General features: G+C 37.2%; 1 protein-coding gene and 1 long non-coding RNA gene across 5 annotated transcripts; both read left to right on the top strand.

The window, feature by feature from the left end:
* The first annotated feature begins 67 nt into the window (after positions 1-67).
* Positions 68-17,627, top strand: THAP6 (THAP domain containing 6). 4 transcript variants are annotated; one of them, XM_025922293.2, is made up of 5 exons: positions 68-168; positions 1,040-1,142; positions 2,287-2,494; positions 8,319-8,444; positions 14,918-17,627. In XM_025922293.2, exons 2-5 carry the CDS (start codon positions 1,063-1,065, stop codon positions 15,170-15,172), a joined length of 669 nt encoding a protein of 222 aa, XP_025778078.1. In that variant the 5' UTR covers positions 68-168; positions 1,040-1,062; the 3' UTR covers positions 15,173-17,627. The 4 variants fall into 4 exon arrangements, with proteins under 4 accessions (XP_025778078.1, XP_086560969.1, XP_086560967.1 ...); XM_086704841.1 differs by lacking the exon at positions 68-168 and adding an exon at positions 195-523; XM_086704840.1 differs by lacking the exon at positions 68-168 and adding an exon at positions 195-572.
* LOC147581921 (uncharacterized) lies at positions 4,322-7,068 on the top strand. The gene is made up of 2 exons (XR_015250402.1): positions 4,322-5,604; positions 5,864-7,068. It is a non-coding gene; the product is annotated as an uncharacterized LOC147581921 (long non-coding RNA).
* Positions 17,628-18,319: the final 692 nt, after the last annotated feature.

Raw genomic sequence — 18,319 nt, 5'->3', positions numbered from 1 at the left:
AGCGTCACTAGCGCACCCCCTCTTGGTCACAGCAGCCAGCCGAGCTGATATGGCGGCTCAGCACGTGACCCGGGGCAGCCGGATTTCCGGTTCCCGGGGCGACGGGGCGGAAGTGAAGGGAAACGCAATCTCTGCTGTCGACGTCAGTTGCTGACTTCGCTGCTAACGGTAATAACTTAGGTTGCCTCTTCTTTCCACCCCCCAGTCCCCATCGCTACTCGCCCAAGCCCTGGGCGTGGTTCGGGGCGAGGTGGACCGCAGCGGCGCGGAGACGCCGGGAGGCCCCTGAGAAAGGGACGCTCTTCGGCCGCATCCGCACCTGTGACAGGGCGGCCCCTCCCTCTCCCCTTGCGGCGGCCTGGTGCCCCGAGAAAGGGGCGGAGCTCCGCCAGGCCTCCGGGCTCGGAGCGGGTACGGGCGCGCTCTGCTTTTGCAGCAGCTGCTTTTAGTCGTTCTTCATTCCTTCAAAATATGCATTGACGTTTCCTGTATGCCAGTCACCAGCTAAGCATGGGGACAAAAAGTGAGAAAAAGTACACGCCCCACCATGCCCTTTTGGATCTCACAGACTGGTAAAGGAGAAAGACATTGATCACAGAATGAATCACTGACATAAATGAAGATTACAGCTTTGAGAAGTGCTAGGAAGAAGTGTGTGTTCTATGAGAGTTAATGCTGGAGGGGATCGGATTAATCTGGGTGCCAAGGAAGGTTTCCCTGGGGAAGCAACACGTGAGCCAAAAAGATGAGTAGGAGTTCCTGTGCAAAGGCCTTGTGGCATGGTGCCTGTAAAAAGGCGGAAGGAAATGTACAAGCCTGCAAGACTGAGTCAGACGCTTCCGGGTGCGCAGTGAAAAAATGATTGGCCTTCTGAAGAGGCAAGCCCCTGGAAAATTTTTAGAGCTGTTAGTGTTGGAAGAAAATATTTGCCTTTGGCTTTCTAGCATGATTTCACATCACCCAAAACACGCTGGGAAAAGTAAACATGTTCCCCTTAGCTTTGAAATTGCTAACTCTTACCGTTTTAATTTTCTTTCAGTTCTGTTATGAGTTGCTAAAATCATGGTGAAATGTTGCTCGGCCATTGGATGTGCTTCCCGCTGTTTGCCAAATTCCAAGTTAAAAGGACTGACGTTTCACGTGTAAGATTTTGCCATAGTTAAGCCAAGTACTTCTGTTAAAAAAGCCAAAGACAGTTATACTTAATTTTTCAGTTTTGACCTTTAGTTCCCAAAGCTTTTTTAAATAAATAGCTTTTTAAGTGAATTTGAAGTGATACATTTACGTTTTTATAACTTAGTTTAAAAGTTGAAGATTCCTGTCAAGGTATCAAAGGCTAGTAAACAAAAATATCAAGCTCATTTTTGTTAATATTGTTACTTTGTGTTTTAACATACCTTCAAAGAAATTGTTTTGTTTATATGGAGTTTACAATCTGAAGGAAGGATCTTTGCCCAAATATATTGACCTTTCTATTTAGAAATAGATCAAACTTACGTTGTAGAGAAAAAATGTAAATTACAAGTTCAGACCAAGGGTTCTTTTACAGGTAAGTCAAGATGATCTAATTTTAATAATTATTCATTTGCTAGAAGTTTATTTTGCTGCTTTTGTGCCAGGCACTGTGCTATGTGCTAGAGAAAGATCTGATAAGTACTTTGCTAGGTATGAGGAAATAAAAAATGAGTATGTATACCCCACCTTAGTCCAAAAAAAAAAGATTTGAATCAGTTTGGAAAATTACAGAAGATATGGTTATTGGTTTCCAGATCTCTCAAAATAGTTCTTTTTTCTAGAACCCCAAACTCTGCAGCTGTTGTCTGCCTTCATTCACTAAGCATTTATAGACCTGTTGTGTGTTAAATGCTGTCCAAAGCAACTTTCTGATGCTGACAGAAGAATGAAAGTATGAGGTACTCTGTTCATCTGGGATAAATTCTGGGTATGGCTTCACATAGGAAAAGTCCCAAATGGTATTATCATAGATAGATGAAGGAAAATCCCCCAGTTGTGGATCTTAATGTAAGGGTGAAGTATCCCTTGAAACTTTTCTTCTTTATGATATGAGAAAAATTGAAATGAGGGCCATATGTTTGCAGCATGACTGGTGGAAAAATCTGTTAAAACTGAAAGTTCTGAAAGCTTGATTCATGATGGCTTCCTGAATAGTCCATTTCCCAAGAGTAGTAACAAACTTCTCAGTGAACCAATTTAGTCACAACCTTAGTTCAAGTATATATTGACAGTGCTTAATATTAGGATACTGTTTGTATGTTTTTTTTCTAGATTCCCCACAGATGAAAACGTCAAAAGAAAATGGGTATTAGCCATGAAAAGACTTGATGTGAATGCTGCAGGCATCTGGGAGCCTAAAAAAGGAGACGTGTTGTGTTCCAGGCACTTTAAGAAGACAGATTTTGACAGAAGTGCTCCGAATATTAAACTGAAACCTGGAGTCATACCTTCTATCTTTGATCCCTCATCTCACTTACAGGTTTGTTTATGAGACACTGCTTAGCATCGTTACTCATTTTTTATGGTACTGCTGAAGAACCGTCACCATTCAGGCTAACATTTTGATTGTTTGCTTATTCGTTTGAAGTCCATTTTTTGAGTTTCTAAATTTGGAAGTGACTGCTTCAGGTTTTATAATATGTAGTAGGAGTATTTTACCAGTAGCCACTCAGAAATATTGACATGTTACAAATATTTGGTGAAGGGGACAGATTTTAGGAGTTGACATAACTCAGGATTTATATCTAAAAAAGGAGGAAAATAAGAGGGCTGAATTGAAGTTCCGAGTTGCCAGTCCTCTTCACACTAGAGCAAAAGTCAAGAGCAGAGCCAAAGTATAGAGCCAAAGTAATAGGACCAAAGTATACTTTTAGAGCCACATACATTCAAGCTTAAAGCCTAGGTAAAACTAAAAGGAAGAAAAGCAAAAGAGAGGAGAACGGGAGAATGAAAGAAGAGAAGAGGTAAGAAAAAGAAAATAAAAAGACTGTATCAGTAAAGTCTAGTTGAATTTTGTGTTTTTTCTCAGTGATATTAGTGCCACGGGTTGACTGCCTCACCCTCAGTATCTCTCTTGAGTTAAAATATGGCAAAGTGTTGGGGGCGCCTGGGTGGCGCAGTCGGTTAAGCGTCCGACTTCAGCCAGGTCACGATCTCGCGGTCCGTGAGTTCGAGCCCCGCGTCGGGCTCTGGGCTGATGGCTCAGAGCCTGGAGCCTGTTTCCGATTCTGTGTCTCCCTCTCTCTCTGCCCCTCCCCCGTTCATGCTCTGTCTCTCTCTGTCCCAAAAATAAATAAATGTTGAAAAAAAAATTAAAAAAAAAAAAAAATATGGCAAAGTGTTTCTAGACACCATAGAGTAACTGATTCCAGTGTAGAAAATTCAGGGAGAACCTATCAGTTCCCAGAACAATAGTCATGAACCTCCATTGAAAGATATCTCCTTCCTGACAGTTGGAAACAAGGGAAATACAGATGGCCTTTGACTTCTGATTTTTCAACTTTACAACAGAGCGAAAGCAGTACACATTCAATAGAAACCATACTTTGAATTTTTAAGTTTCATCTTTTCCTAGGCTAGCGATACGTAATACAGCGCGCATGGGAGTATGCAATACCATATTCCCGTGATGCTGGGCAGTGGGAGTAAGCTGCAGCCACAATGGTCACGAGGGTGAACAACTGATACACTGACAGTCATTCTGAACCCACACAACCAGTCTGTTTTTCAGTTTCAGAACAGTATTTAATAAATTACACGAGATATCAACACTCCGTTATAAAATAGGCTTTGCGTTAAATGACTTTGCCTAACTATCGGCTAATGTAAGTGTTCTGAGTATGTTTAAGGTAGGGTAGTCTAAACCATTATGTTCAGTAGGTTGGGTGTATCAAATGCCTTTTCAACTTACAATATTCTCAATTTATATAACCGTATCATAAGTCAAGGAAGACATGTAATCTGGAAGTGTACCTGCTTCGAGATGGTGTTGGTCATTTTCCAGTGCCTGAGTGAGCAAGTAGAGACTGCCTCACTCTCTCCCATGTTAATAAATTTATAATATCGGGGCGCCTGGGTGGCGCAGTCGGCTAAGCGTCCGACTTCAGCCAGGTCACAATCTCGCGGTCCGTGAGTTCGAGCCCCGCGTCAGGCTCTGGGCTGATGGCTCAGAGCCTGGAGCCTGTTTCCGATTCTGTGTCTCCCTCTCTCTCTGCCCCTCCCCCGTTCATGCTCTGTCTCTCTCTATCCCAAAAATAAATAAACGTTGAAAAAAAAAATTTTTTTTTTAAATAAATAAATAAATAAATTTATAATATCTTGTGCAATTTGTTATAAAGGATTTCTTTCCTTATAGCAAGGTCTCATCCAGCATTAATGTTGAGAACCTTAAGAAATGCGGGCATAATAAAATCAAACCATAAGTTACTAACTTTCAAAAACTATATCCTATAACAAAAGAAATTTTGCATTATAGGAAATTAGATGACACAAGCAAAAAGAAAATAAAAATTATCAATAATCACATAATCCAGAGATAATACTTTTAACACTTCAATGTGTATCTTTCCAGTCATTTGTATGTGTATGTTTGTATATATATTCACCTATATTTATATATTCTTACAAAATTATAATTACACTGTACATTTGATCCTTGAAAACAATTTGAATGCATGGGTCTACTTATATACAGATATTTTTTAATAAATATACAGCGCAGTACTTTAAATGTATTTTCTCTTCCTTAGGATTTTAATAATATTTTCTCTAGTTTATTGTAAGAATATGGTATATAATACATGTACAAAATATGTGTTAATCAACTGTGTTAACGGTAAGGCCTCCAACCAACAAACGTTAGGCTATTGGCAGTTAAGTTTTGGGAGAGTCAAAAATTATACACAGATTTTCAACTGTGCAGGGAGGTTGGTGTCCCTAACCCTGCATTGTTCACGGATCACCTGTATATCCTTTTCTTAATTTGCTTCCATCTCATTCCCTTCCACCCTCCCCATTCATTTCATCTCAACATTTATATAGTGTTTATTATGTGCCAGGCACTATTCGGGGCACTTTGCATATAACTCATTTAATCCTCATAACACCCATGTGAAAAAAATACTATTGTTATTCTCATTTTACTAGTTGAGGAAACCTAGGTCCAGAGAGCTGGAATATCTTCCTCGTTGTCACACAGCTGTTCAGTGGCAGAGGCTGGATTTGAGCCCAGGCATTTTGGCTTCAGAGTCCACTGTTTTTTGTTTTTGTTTTTGTTTTGTTTTTTAGAGAGAGAGTGCATGAGCAGGGGGAGGGACAGAGGGAGAGAGAGAGAATCTTGAGTAGGTGCCATGCCCAGCACAGAGCCCGATGTAGGGCTCAATCCCACGACTATGAGAGATCATGACCTGAACCAAAATCAAGAGTCAGACTCTTAACTGACTGAAGCCACCCAGGTGCCCCTAGAGTCCACTGTTAACTACTACTTTCCATGATGCTAAATATTTTTCCACAACAATGGCTCTCAAACTTCAGCCTACGTAAGAATTATCCAAGGAGCTTGTTTAAAATGGAGAATCGTGGGGCGCCTGGGTGGCGCAGTCGGTTAAGCGTCCGACTTCAGCCAGGTCACGATCTCGCGGTCCGTGAGTTCGAGCCCCGCGTCGGGCTCTGGGCTGATGGCTCAGAGCCTGGAGCCTGTTTCTGATTCTGTGTCTCCCTCTCTCTGCCCCTCCCCCGTTCATGCTCTGTCTCTCTCTGTCCCACAAATAAATGTTGAAAAAATTAAAAATAAATAAATAAATAAATAAATAAATAAATAAAATAAAGTGGAGAATCATGTGGCCCAGAGAATTTGACTGACTGAGTTTGTGCTGGAGTCCAGAAACCTGCACTTTTTTTTTAAGTTTATTTATTTTGAGACACAGAGAAAGCACAAGCGGGAAAAGGGCAGAGAGGGAGAGAGAGACAAGAGAATCTCAAGCAGGTTCCACATTGTCAGTGTGGTACCCAGTGCGGGGCTCGAACTCACTAACCACATGATCATACGCTGAGCCAAAATCAAGAGTTGGACGCTTAAACAACTGAGCCATCCAGGAGCCCCTAAGAAGGCTGCATTTTTTAACAGGCATCCCACACAATTGTCTTGCAGATCTATGGATCATATTTTTAAGAGAAACCTGTGTAGAACATCAATTTTTTAAACTAAATTTACTGAAATATAGTATCTATATGGAAAAGCGCACACATTGTAAGTGTACTGAGCAATAAGTTGTCATAAAATGAATATACTCATGTAACTCTCTTCATACCAAGATATAAAATAGTATCAGCACCCAGAAACCTCTTCATACTCTTTGGCAGTCACTACAGCCCCAAAGGTAACTACTATCCTGACTTCTGTCACCATCAGTTATATAAATGAACTCAGACAGTATGTACTCTGACTTGTTTAGCTCAGCATTTTGTTTGTATGATTCATCCATGTTGTAGTATGTGATAATAGTCCATTCATTTTCTCTGCAATATAGTATTCTATTGTTTAAATAAACTTTCACCATTCTATTAACAAACATTTAGGTTGTTTTCACTTTGGAGCTATTGTGAATGGTGCAACTATGAACGTTTTTGTCCATGTCTTTTGGTGCACTTAGGTTCACATTTCTGCAGAGTATATGTACAATTCTCTTAAAAGTGGAACTACTGGGTCCTAGGGATGTGTGTGTTCAGCTTGAGCTGATACTGCTGTAGTTTTTCCAAAGTGGTTTTGCCAATTTGTAGTCTCACCATCTGCATGTAAGTGTTCCTCTGGTTCTATATCCTTGTCAATACCTGGTGGTATTGGTTTTATGGAACATTTTAGTGACCATGTAGCAATGGATCTTATGTATGAACAGTGGTTTATGTAACCCAATCACTATTGTATATAGGTTATCATCTTTTGCTATTTTAAATTACACTGTGATGAACATAATTCTATCCAAATCTTTGTACTTATCCTTATTTCCTCAAACCAAATTCCTGGAAATAAAATTGTTAGATCAAAGATTATACACATTTTTAAAGCCTTTGCTTTTGAATCAGATCCCCAAAGGCCCACCAGAAAGCTTGTACCAGTCTTCTTCCCAGTAGCTATGCATGAAAGTGTCCATCCACCCTAATCCTCAGTGTAAGTTGTGTTTTTAAACCTTTGTTAAAATTGATAGGCAAAAGTGGCATTTCATTGTTTTATTTTTGAATATTGGTGAGTCTCCACAGTTTTTCATATGTTTATTAGACGTTTGTATTTTTTGTGAGTTACTTATTTGGGTCCTCTGCTATTTTCATCTTTTTTAAACTACATGTAAAAACACTGTACATTGAAGATACGAATCATTTAACTGCCATCTGTGTTGCAGTTACTTTTTTTTTTATAATTTTATTTATTTTTTAATGTTTATTTGTTTTTGAGAGAGAAAGTGTGTGTGAGCAGGGGAGGGGCAGAGAGAGGGAGACACGAATCCAAAGCAGGCTCTGGGCTCTGAACCATTAGCACAGAGCCTGATGCGGGGCTTGAACTCACGAACCACAAGATCATGACCTGAGCTGGTCAGACACTTAACCGACTGAGCCACCCAGGTGCCCCATGTGTTATAGTTACTTTTTGTCATTTGTCTTTAGTACTAATTATCACATTGGTTTGGTATTTTTTGTTTTGTTTGAAGTTCAGACTTCTTTTTTAAATAGTATGTTGTATATTTTTTATTGAATTGTCTGACTTTAGCCTTCCCTACCTTAAGATTATATAAATATTCCCTGATTTTTTCTAGCTCCTAAGGGTTTTCATTTGTACATAAATTTTCAGTACTAAAATTTCATCATGATTTATTATATATAAAGGATGTATCTATTTTTCTTAATTCATTTTTACATGATTTATAGCCTTTTTCCACTTATTTAGAATGCCATTTTTTATCCTAACACCTTTTATACACTTGATCATTTTACAGATTTTTCTGTCTCATCTTAGGAGAGTAGCACACTATTTTAACTGTTGTTATTGGGTAATATATCTTTAATAAGTGGTAGAACGTATTCTTTCTCAATACCACTCTCTTTTTTTTTTTAGGAAAATTTGTGTTTCTAGATGAACTTTAGAGTTATTTTCAGGAAGTTCCTTTAATCTCAGAGAAGTTTAAAATTTACTGAGTTTTTAAAGCAATTTCATGAAAAGAAATATTAATTCCACTACACAAAGTAGAGAAGGAATAAAAATGTAAGAAAGGACAGAAGTATCTACAATGATTTTTATTAACTCTTCTTAACAGGGGAAAAAAGAAAAACTTCATTCTAGAAAAAACTTCACCCTCAAAACCCTTCCAGTCACAAACCACAATCACCAGCTTGTTGGTGCTTCCTCATGTACTGAAGAATTCCAATCTCAGTTCACTTTTGTAAGTAAAATGACTTACTGAACTAATGTTGATATTTTTAAGGTAATACGTCTTCTCCATTAGGATTAAACTAGAGGTTTAGGCATTTGAGGGTTTTTTTAAGTTTACTTATTTTGAGAGAGAGCCTACCCAAGTGTGCACATACACGTGCATGAATGGGGGAGGGGCAGAGAAAGGGAGGGAGAGAATCCCAAGCAGATGCCATGCTGTCAGTGTGGAGCTAGAGTTGGGGCTGAGCCCCACAAACCATGAGATCATGACCTAAGCTTAACCAACTATGCCACCCAGGTACCCTGACATTAATATATATATGTTATATATACATTATATATGTATTATGTTATATATTATATATACATAAATATATATGTTATATAATGTTATATATTATGTATACATAATTATATATATGTACATGTATATATGTGTATATGTATTTGTATATATATATATATAAATATGTTATATAAATATATAAAATGCCCAAAAATAGTGTTTCCCAGGGCCATTATAATTTTTATATATGGGATAATAATATACAGGTAGTTAATCCTTTGGTTGCATATTTAGTTCAAAGAGTGCTTTCATACAGCTATTTTTTACCAAGAAAATGCAATAATCCCTTTGAGTACTATATTTTCTACATGGAAACATCTAATAAAAAATATAGTTATATCTTTAGGTTTTCTTAAAGAACAGTCATACATACAGAGTTTTCAAGCTTGCATTATTTATTCATCTCATTGCATATTCATATTAGAGCCACACCTAGAATCCAGGTCTGTTTTACTTTCTTGATTACCATCGCTTCATAGTAATACTTGAAATAGGGCAGTGTTTGTCTTCCAACTTTGTTAATTTTCAAAGTTGTTTTGAATATTCTAGATCTTTTGCATTTTCATATGAATTTTTAGAATCTTTTCTTTTTTTTTAATGTTTATTTATTTTTGAGAGAGACAGAGTGCAAGCAGGGGAGGGGCAGAGAGAGAGAGGCAGACACAGAATCCGAAGCAGGCTCCAGGCTCTGAGCTTTCAGCACAGAGCCAGACACGGGGCTTGAACTCACGAACTGCAAGATCATGACCAGTCATGATCAAGATCAGTCAGCCGCTTAACTGACTGAGCCACCCAGGTGCCCCTAGAATCATTTTGTAACAATTTCTACAAAAATGCCTCCTGGAATTTTAGCTGGGTTGTGTTGTATGTACAGATTCATTTGAGAAGAATTGACATCTTAATGAAACTGTTTTAAGTCTTTGAACCTGTGAACTCATTATATCTCTGCATTTATTCAGGTCTTTAACTTCTCTCAACAATGTTTTGTAGTTTTCAGTGTATAGGTCTTTCATTTTGTCAGATTTATCCCTAAGTATTATATGTGTTTGGATGCTATACAAATGGTGTTGTTTTGTTTGGTTTACTGATAGTATACGGAAGTTGATTTTTGTATGCTGATTTTGTACTTGGCAAACTTATAAACTCATATATTAATTATGCTTTTTTGTAAGCGCTGTTATATTTTCTACATAATCATGTTGTCTGTCATTAAAGATAGTTTTAATTTTTCCTTTCTAATATGGATGCCTCATTTCTTTCCTGCAATATTTATTGGACTACTTTGAACCTCCAGGGCTTTGCTGAATAGAGAACACTGAGAGCTGATCTCCATGCTTTGCTCCTGATTTTAGGAAGAAGACATTCAGTCTTTCACCACTGAATATGATATTAACTGTAGGTTTTTCATAAATGCTTTTATCAGGTTGAGGAAGTGCCTTTCTGTTCCTAGTTTGCTGAAAGTTTTTATCAGAAATGAATGTTAGTTTTGTCAAACACTTTTTCTGTGTCTATTGAGGTTTTCTATGGTTTTTCTTTTTTAGTTTGGGAAAAATGATTAGTTATATCAATTGATGTTTGAATATTAAACCAACCTCAGAATAAACTCAACTTCTTCATGGTGTGTTATCCTCTTATATATTGTTGAATTGGATTTATTAAAATTTTGTTTAGAATCTTTTCTTGTATGTTCAGTAGGGATATTGACCTGTAGTTTTCTTTCCTTGTAATATTTTTGTCTGGTTTAGAATCAGAATAATGCTGACCTTAATGAAAAAGTTGGAAAATATTGCCTCCTTTTTTGAATTTCTGAAAGAGTTTGTATAGATTAGATGTTATTTCTTCCAGAAGTATTTGGTAGAATACTCCAGTTAAACTATCAGGGTGTGTGATTTTGTAGGTAAGGGTTTTTTTGGTAGCTTGTATCTTCCAAGGGATTTGTCCCATTTTATCTCAGTTGTCAAGGTGAACAGCTTAAAATTGTTCATAATATTGGCTTACTGTCCTTTTTAATATATGTAGAATTTGTAGTGATATCATCTCTCCCATTTCTGATATTGGCAATTTGTTTCTGTTCTTTTTTATTGCTGATCAGTCTTCCTAGAGATTTGTCAATTTTATTGATCTTGTTAAAGAACTAGCTTCCATTGATTTTCTCACTTTTTTTGTTTTTGTTTTCTACTTCAGTGATTTCCATTCACCTTTACTATTTGCTTTTTCTATTTATTCCAGTAAAATTTGCTCATCTTTTTCTAGTTTCTTAAAATGAAAGCTAAGGTCATTGACTTGAGACATTCCTTTATAATGTAGGCATTTAGTGGTATTAATTTCTCCCTAGGTATTGCTTTAGCAACACTCCATAAATGTTTTCATTTTCATTTAGTTCAGAAAACTTTCAAATTCCATTTTTATTTGTTCTTTGACCCATGAGTTATTTAGAAGTGTGTGTGTGCCATGTAGTTTCCAAATACTGGGGAATTTTCCAGATGTCTTTCTATTAATATGTCTAATTTAATTCTGTGGTAGTCAGAGAATATACATTGTATGGCTTGAAATTGCTTGAGATGTTTTTAAATTTATTGCGATTTATAGTCTCTAATACAGCCTGTCTTGGCAAATGTTCTGTGTGCATTTGCAAAGAATGTGCATTCTGCTGATGTTACCTAGAATGTTTTAGAAATATCAAGACTGTTGTTCAAGATTGTATCCTTACTAAATTTCTGTCTACTTGTTCTGTCTGTTATTGAGAGAGGAGTTTAATTTTCTGGTGTAACTATGTATTTGTCTAATTCTCCTTGAAGTTTTCAGTTTTTATTCATTACATCTTACAGCACTGTGATTGAGTGCTAATATCTATGATTGTTTTGTCTTGTTAATTTAACCCCTTTATTATTAGGAAATGACCTTCCCTGGTAATGTTTTTTAGTCTGAAATCTATTTTTCTGATAGCAGTATACCCACTCTAGTTTCCTTTTTCTTTAGTGTTATATGGGTGTACAGATGGTCCCCAACTTATGATGATTCAACTCATGATTTTTCAGCTTTACAATAGTGCAAAATGAATAAGGCATTCAGTAGAAGCCATATTTTAAGTTTCTGATTTTCGTCTTTTCCTGGGCCAGCGATATGGAGTACTATACTCTTTTGTGATGCTGGACAGTAGCAGCAAGCCACAGCTCCCAGTCAGCCATCAGTCACAAGGGTGAACAACCAACACACTTGCAACCATTCTGTGCCCATACAACCATTGTATTTTTCACTTCCAATACAGTATTCAATAAATAACATGAGATATTCAGTACTTTATTATAAAATAGGTCTTGTGAGACCCATCATAACTGGAGGAAGATCTGTATCTTTTTCTACTCTTTTACTTTAAACCTATTTGGGACTTTTTGAAGTACATGTTTTTTTTAGGGAGCTTATACCGTTGGGTCTTGATTTTTTAATCTTATCTGGTCATTTCAGCCTTTTAATTGGGTTATTTAGACCATTTACACTTAGTGTGTAAGTGGTCCTGTTTGGTTTCCTACATGTTCCATTTGTTCTTTGTTTTTTAACAATAAATTATCTATTTTTTAACAATTATCTTTTAAAGAGATATAAATAATAAGAAAAAATCTGTATACATTACCTGTGTAGTGGCCATTGCCAGGGCTTTTCATTCCTTTGCATAAGTCCATATTTCCATCTGGCATCATTCTGTCTGAAGCATTTTAACATTTCTTATAAAGCAGCTTTGCTGGGGATGAATTCAGCTTTTATATTTCTGAAAGAAGTCATTATTTAGTCTTCGTGTTTGAAAGATTTTTTCATTGGGTATCAAATCCTAGATTGATAGTTTTGGAGATTTTTTTATTTGTTTTTAGTTCTTCAGAGATGTTGTTCCACTGTATTCTCACAGGCTTCGTTTCTAATGAAAAATCTGTCGTCTATATCCTCTATACATTCTGTATCCTCTAACATGTCTCTTTTTTTTTTTTTTTTTTTTGGCTTTTAAGAATTTTTCTTTCCCAGTGGTTTGAATAACTTGATTATGATATATATAGTTCAGTTTTCATATTTCTCATGCTTGGGATTTTTGAGCTGCTTTATCGGTGGGTTTATAGTTTTAATCAAATTTGGAAAAATTTTGAAGACTCATGGAGTCTTCAGATATTTCATTCTACCTCAACTTTTCTTTCCATTGCTTCAGGGATTCTGATTACGTGTATATTAGGCTATCTGAGTCATGCTACCACTCACTGATGCTCTGCTAATTTTTTTTTTCTGGGTTTGTTTTTCTTTAAAATTTTTTTTTTCAACATTTATTTATTTTTGGGACAGAGAGAGACAGAGCATGAATGGGGGAGGGGCAGAGAGAGAGGGAGACACAGAATCGGAAACAGGCTCCAGGCTCTGAGCCATCAGCCCAGAGCCCGACGCGGGGCTCGAACTCACGGACCGTGAGATCGTGACCTGGCTGAAGTCGGACGCTCAACCGACTGCGCCACCCAGGCGCCCCTGGGTTTGTTTTTCAATACTCCCTTTTCTCTCTGTAGTCTGTTCTGGATGGTTCATATTGCTGTATCTTCACTTTCACTAATATGCTATTCCCCCCAATGTATTTTTCACCTCAACACGTTGTAAATTTTACCTCTAGGTGTTCTGTTTGATTCTTTTTTGTATCTTTCGTTCTCTCCCTAACTTTTTGAACATATAGAATATTATTTTAATAACCTTAATTCTTTTATCTGGTAACTCCATCTTTTGTATAAATTCTTGATTATTTTCCATTGACTGGTTTATGGTTCATGTTGTCCTACTTCTTTGCATACTTGGTAGATGTTGTGTGCCACACATTGTGAATTTTACTTTGCTGGATGCTAGATATTTTTGTGTCTTGTATTTTTGAGCTTGATTCTGGGATACCACAAAATTATTTGGAAACAGTTTGATCCTTTCAGGTTTTGTTAGGCAGGACTAGGAGAATGTTCAGTTTAGGGCTATTTGTTCTCCACTGCTGGAGCAAGACCCTTTTGTATGCTCTCCTCAATGCCCCATGAATCTTGAAATTTTCTGATCTGGAAGGGGTGGGAAAAGTGGCCATGCCATCTGAGCACAGGGCACTCCTGGTCTTCTCTGGTCATTCTTTCTTCAGCCTTGAGCAGTTTCCTGCCTGTGTGCACTGAATACTAGAAGGGGAGCCTCTAAGGATCTTCAGAGTTCTCTCTTGGTCTTCCTGGATGCTTCACACAATCTTCTCAATCTGCTAAGCTCTGCCTGGGTTTCCCCTCCATGCACTGAGGCATACACACTCTCCCAAGACAGTAAGCTGGGGCAGTCGGTCATAGGGTTCACCTCTTAGTTTGCGTGTCTCCAGGATTGCTGCCTTCCCTGCCTAATCTCTGTTATCTTCATAACATTTTTTATGTCTTTTGGCCCTATGTCGGTTTTTTTAGATAGGAATCAATTCAGTCTCTGTCATACTGGCTAGAAGCAAAAGTTCTCTTTAGTAATTTGAATAGTGAGTAACAGCTTTTCAAAATTATTTTATAGTGCCTTTTTAAGATCTGTTAGTGTTACTTTCCCTATTTTCAATTGAAAAAAAAGTATACCCAGCAAACTTAAGCATAACCATAATAAATATTGAAAGAGCTTAAATTCTGTCTCTAAAAACCCAAAACCAAGGTCCTCGCTAAATAAAAACACTCAACCTGAGGACCTGCTCCAGTGCTCCTTTTTTGTCATCACCTTTAAAATGAGATATTTATCAAAATAAAATAAAATCGTTAAAAGTTTAACAACATAAGATTTTTGGGTAGGTAAAACTTAAACTTAGCAGCGCCACGCCTAGAGAACAAAAGCTGGATAGTCATTACAAGTGTCATGTTTATAGCAAATACTTACCCCAATAAGCAGTGCTTCCCATCAATAGATATTGTACCCCTCATGTTATTCCTAGCCTTAGATAAAGGGGGAAGTCTCTGGGCACCCAAAATACTGCTTCCACCCCCATCCTCTTCCTGTGTTCTTTAAACCTCTAAGTATCACCAACTTAAAGATACTTAAGCATCGTAAGAAACAGCTGAGGCCTAGCTAAAAACTTTTATCTAACTACTTGTCTCTCCAGTTTAATAACTTGGTGTTTATGTTTTTAGGAACATAGCTACAGTGTAATGGACAGTCCAAAGAAACTTAAGCATAAATTAGATCATGTGATCAGCGAGCTAGAGGATACCAAGAAAAGTCTGCGGAATGTTTTAGACCGAGAAAAACGTTTCCAAAAATCCTTGAGGAAGACAATCAGGGAATTAAAAGATGAATGTCTCATCAGCCAAGAAACAGCAAATAGACTGGAAGCTTTCTGTTGGGAGTGTTGTCAGGAGAGCATAGAAAGAGACTATATTTCATGAAATAATTCCATGTTATATTCTACCTACAGTTAACATTGGTACAGGTTTTTAGAAAATAATTCTTGTTTACCATCATTAAATAGCCATCGTTTAGAGTGCTTCTTTGGGTCTTCTGTAGCATTATACATATAGTTGTTATTCAAAGACTTTGTTTTAAAGATTTGCAGAAATTTGTGCTAGTTATCATGTTTTTGTGTGATATGTGACAATTACGTTTTTATAGACCTAAACTAGTGCCAGTTCACTATTATAAGATGTTAAAAGCTTAAAAAGATTCCACAGGACTTAGGAAATGAGGTCAAATTAGTCTCATTCAACAATGGTAGTAGGAATTGGACACTGCTTCGACAGCATCAGATTTTTGGCTCAAAGGAGTACCTTTACTTGTATGTACTTTATGGTAAGTAAAATGAATTATACTTTAAATGTACTTTACTATAAAGCAGAATTCATTTATGACACATGTCCACCTTGGATCCAATCCAGGGTGCTTTTGTTAATAATAACAAAAGATTACACGGCATCCCATAGTACTGACCCTGAGAATAGCATATGGTACAGATCTGTTGGCTTTTAAAGTTGTTCAGAGCCAAGTTGAGAAGACCTCTGATGAGGTCACAGTTTTCAGTACGGTACATCATTCCTCCTCCGTCTTCTTGGCTAGGAGCACTTTCATATAAACCAGCAGAGGTTTAAAAAGCAAACAAAAAAAAAAAGGGGGGGGTCATAAATCTGATTTTTAAATGGTTGGTTGCTGACAGTTGTTCTGAACATTTTGTTTCATTATGAAGGAATCCTTTCAAAACCTAAATGCTAGTACTAGCTGAATATTTTTAAAGTTGCTTTGTATTTTACAGAAAGTAATGTTGCCAGCATTTCTAAAATACAAAATGTTGGTGAAATCATTAAAAAATTGTGACTCTTGCAGTTGTAATAGGAATTGGAGAAAGGGTTAGAATATTTTACTGTAATTAGGAGAGTAGATTACTGCCCAAAGGCTTTTATTTAAAGAAATAGCTAAGTAAAGCAGCAGCTTTAGAATAGCTTCTTACTGAATGTACACAAGAATGACTCTTAGCTATTTTCTGATCCAGGTGTCAGAAATTTAGCTTTTCTCCTAATTTCTTATTAAAAACAACTGAAATTTAGAGTCATAAATTGTGAATTAGAATAAAAATTACTAGCTCAAAACCAAACTCTACTTTGAAGCACATGTACATATTCAAACCACATTCAGATGTGTATGCTCTAGTAGTTAGAATTTGAGTATCAGTTGTTTCCATGTGTTAACTAGAAATGAATCGCAGTTTGTGCTAAAATTTTCATGGAAATTTTATTTGTGTTATATTGTCAGCAAGGATATGGTCACTTGAATTTCCTTTGTATTCAAGAATATTCTATATGTTGATGTATGTTATATTTTTATGTAGGTTTCCAAACCTTCCTCTGAATTGGAATCTTCCCACATTTGAGAGGTCAGCATTATGCTAAGAAGAAACACTGAGGTCATATCTTTTTACTTCCTAAAAAAAAATCTCATTAGCTACCCGTTATTTATTTTAGTTATTTAATTTTGAATAATGGACATTCTGATGGAAAGTTTGGGTACGATCTTAGATTTTATGGAGGTACTATGATAGAGATGGAAAGTATTTCTGAGTATAAAAATTAAAGTCAGTGGACAATAGAGAAAAGTAGGATAGATCCAAACACAGTATGTCTACATTCAAGCTCTCTACTGGCTGCTTGGAATAATTCAAGCCTGGGAGACCTTTCCAAGAGTCCAGTCCCAATCTGTGCCACAATCACAGTTGTCACGGTCACCTTTGCTCACCGTGAACTCCGCCCTTGTCGTCTTTGTCATTGGTCTTAGTATCACTGAGAGATAAGTAACTGAGAGCAAAATCTTGGTATCATCAAGCACCCGGAGCTACCCATTTGCTCTTTATTCTTACAGAGAAATGATTACCAACAGAAATCTGACATAAGAAACAGGGTTCTCCCCACCTGCCACCCAGAACAAATGCCTGGATGCAGCAAATACCTCAGTCCCCTCTTCCAGATATTCCAGCCTAGCTCAGTGAGAAACTGTCCTGTGCAGAGCAAGCCAGTGACCCCATCCAGAGGTTTCTCAAGCAGCTGAGACCAGCCTGAGGGTTTCGCTTTGCTTTAAAGCTTGGAGTAGCCTCTGGATCCTGGAACAAACCAATACACCAGTTCAACCTCAGCACCAAATAAGGTACAAAGGACTTAACGTGGCATTTTTCTCCATATCAAGTTTAAATCTCTGGAAATAGACTTTGGTTGCTAAAGATAATCACAATTATACCACAGCCTTTGAGAAAAGATGAAATGTATTAAAATATGTAGTTTTAATGAAAAGGTAAAATATTACAGAAATAATTGAGTGTAGAATACATTATACATTTGGAAAATAAAATATTTTCTCCAGTAATGTGTTGTATGTGGTTTTTATACAGTTATCCAATAAAATGAGCAGAGAAAAATGAAGAGTATATATACTGTGGTTTTGCTTTAATCTCTCCTGCATTGTTTTCCCTCCACAATAACTCCAAAATCATAGAGTCTGCTAGGTTAAGTGATCCAAATGACAGACCTGCTTTTAGCACAATGTGGATGTGCCATAGAGCCCTTTCCTGCTTGTGCCTCACTCAAAACTGGCAGCTTTTCATGTCACCCAAGTATAACAGCTGAGAGCAGTATTTTTAGGTGTGAAATGTGCTCCCTTCGAAATCCAAAACGGCCTGTTAGGCATTGTGCTTCCTTCCTCACAGTGGGAGATGCAGGCCGTAATAATTTGTCTTTTACTTCAGAGGGGATGTCCTAGCATGCCCGTGCTCGCTGGATACTCCTCCCCCGAAATTTTACTGATCTGTCATACACATTGTCAAATTCAGTGCTTCTAGAGGGAAGCTCAAAGGTATAATTGGCTCCTCCATTGGATCAATGGGAAGGCCATGATAGTCAGTGGGTCTGCTGGAGGCAAGCTGGATGGGGCGTGAGCTCTCTGCACCAGTGACTGCCTTCTCCGTGGGCCACATGGTCTTCCTTTCATATCGCTTCCTCATGCTTCACTCCTCCGTGCTTCTAACAATTGTCCCATCTCTTACCGTCCTCCCTGCTGTG

The sequence above is a fragment of the Puma concolor genome, chromosome B1 (assembly GCF_028749965.1).
Source record: "Puma concolor isolate L17-30 chromosome B1, mPumCon1.1.hap2, whole genome shotgun sequence".
Lineage (NCBI taxonomy): Eukaryota > Metazoa > Chordata > Mammalia > Carnivora > Felidae > Puma > Puma concolor.
This window is presented reverse-complemented; position numbering and strand designations above follow the sequence as displayed.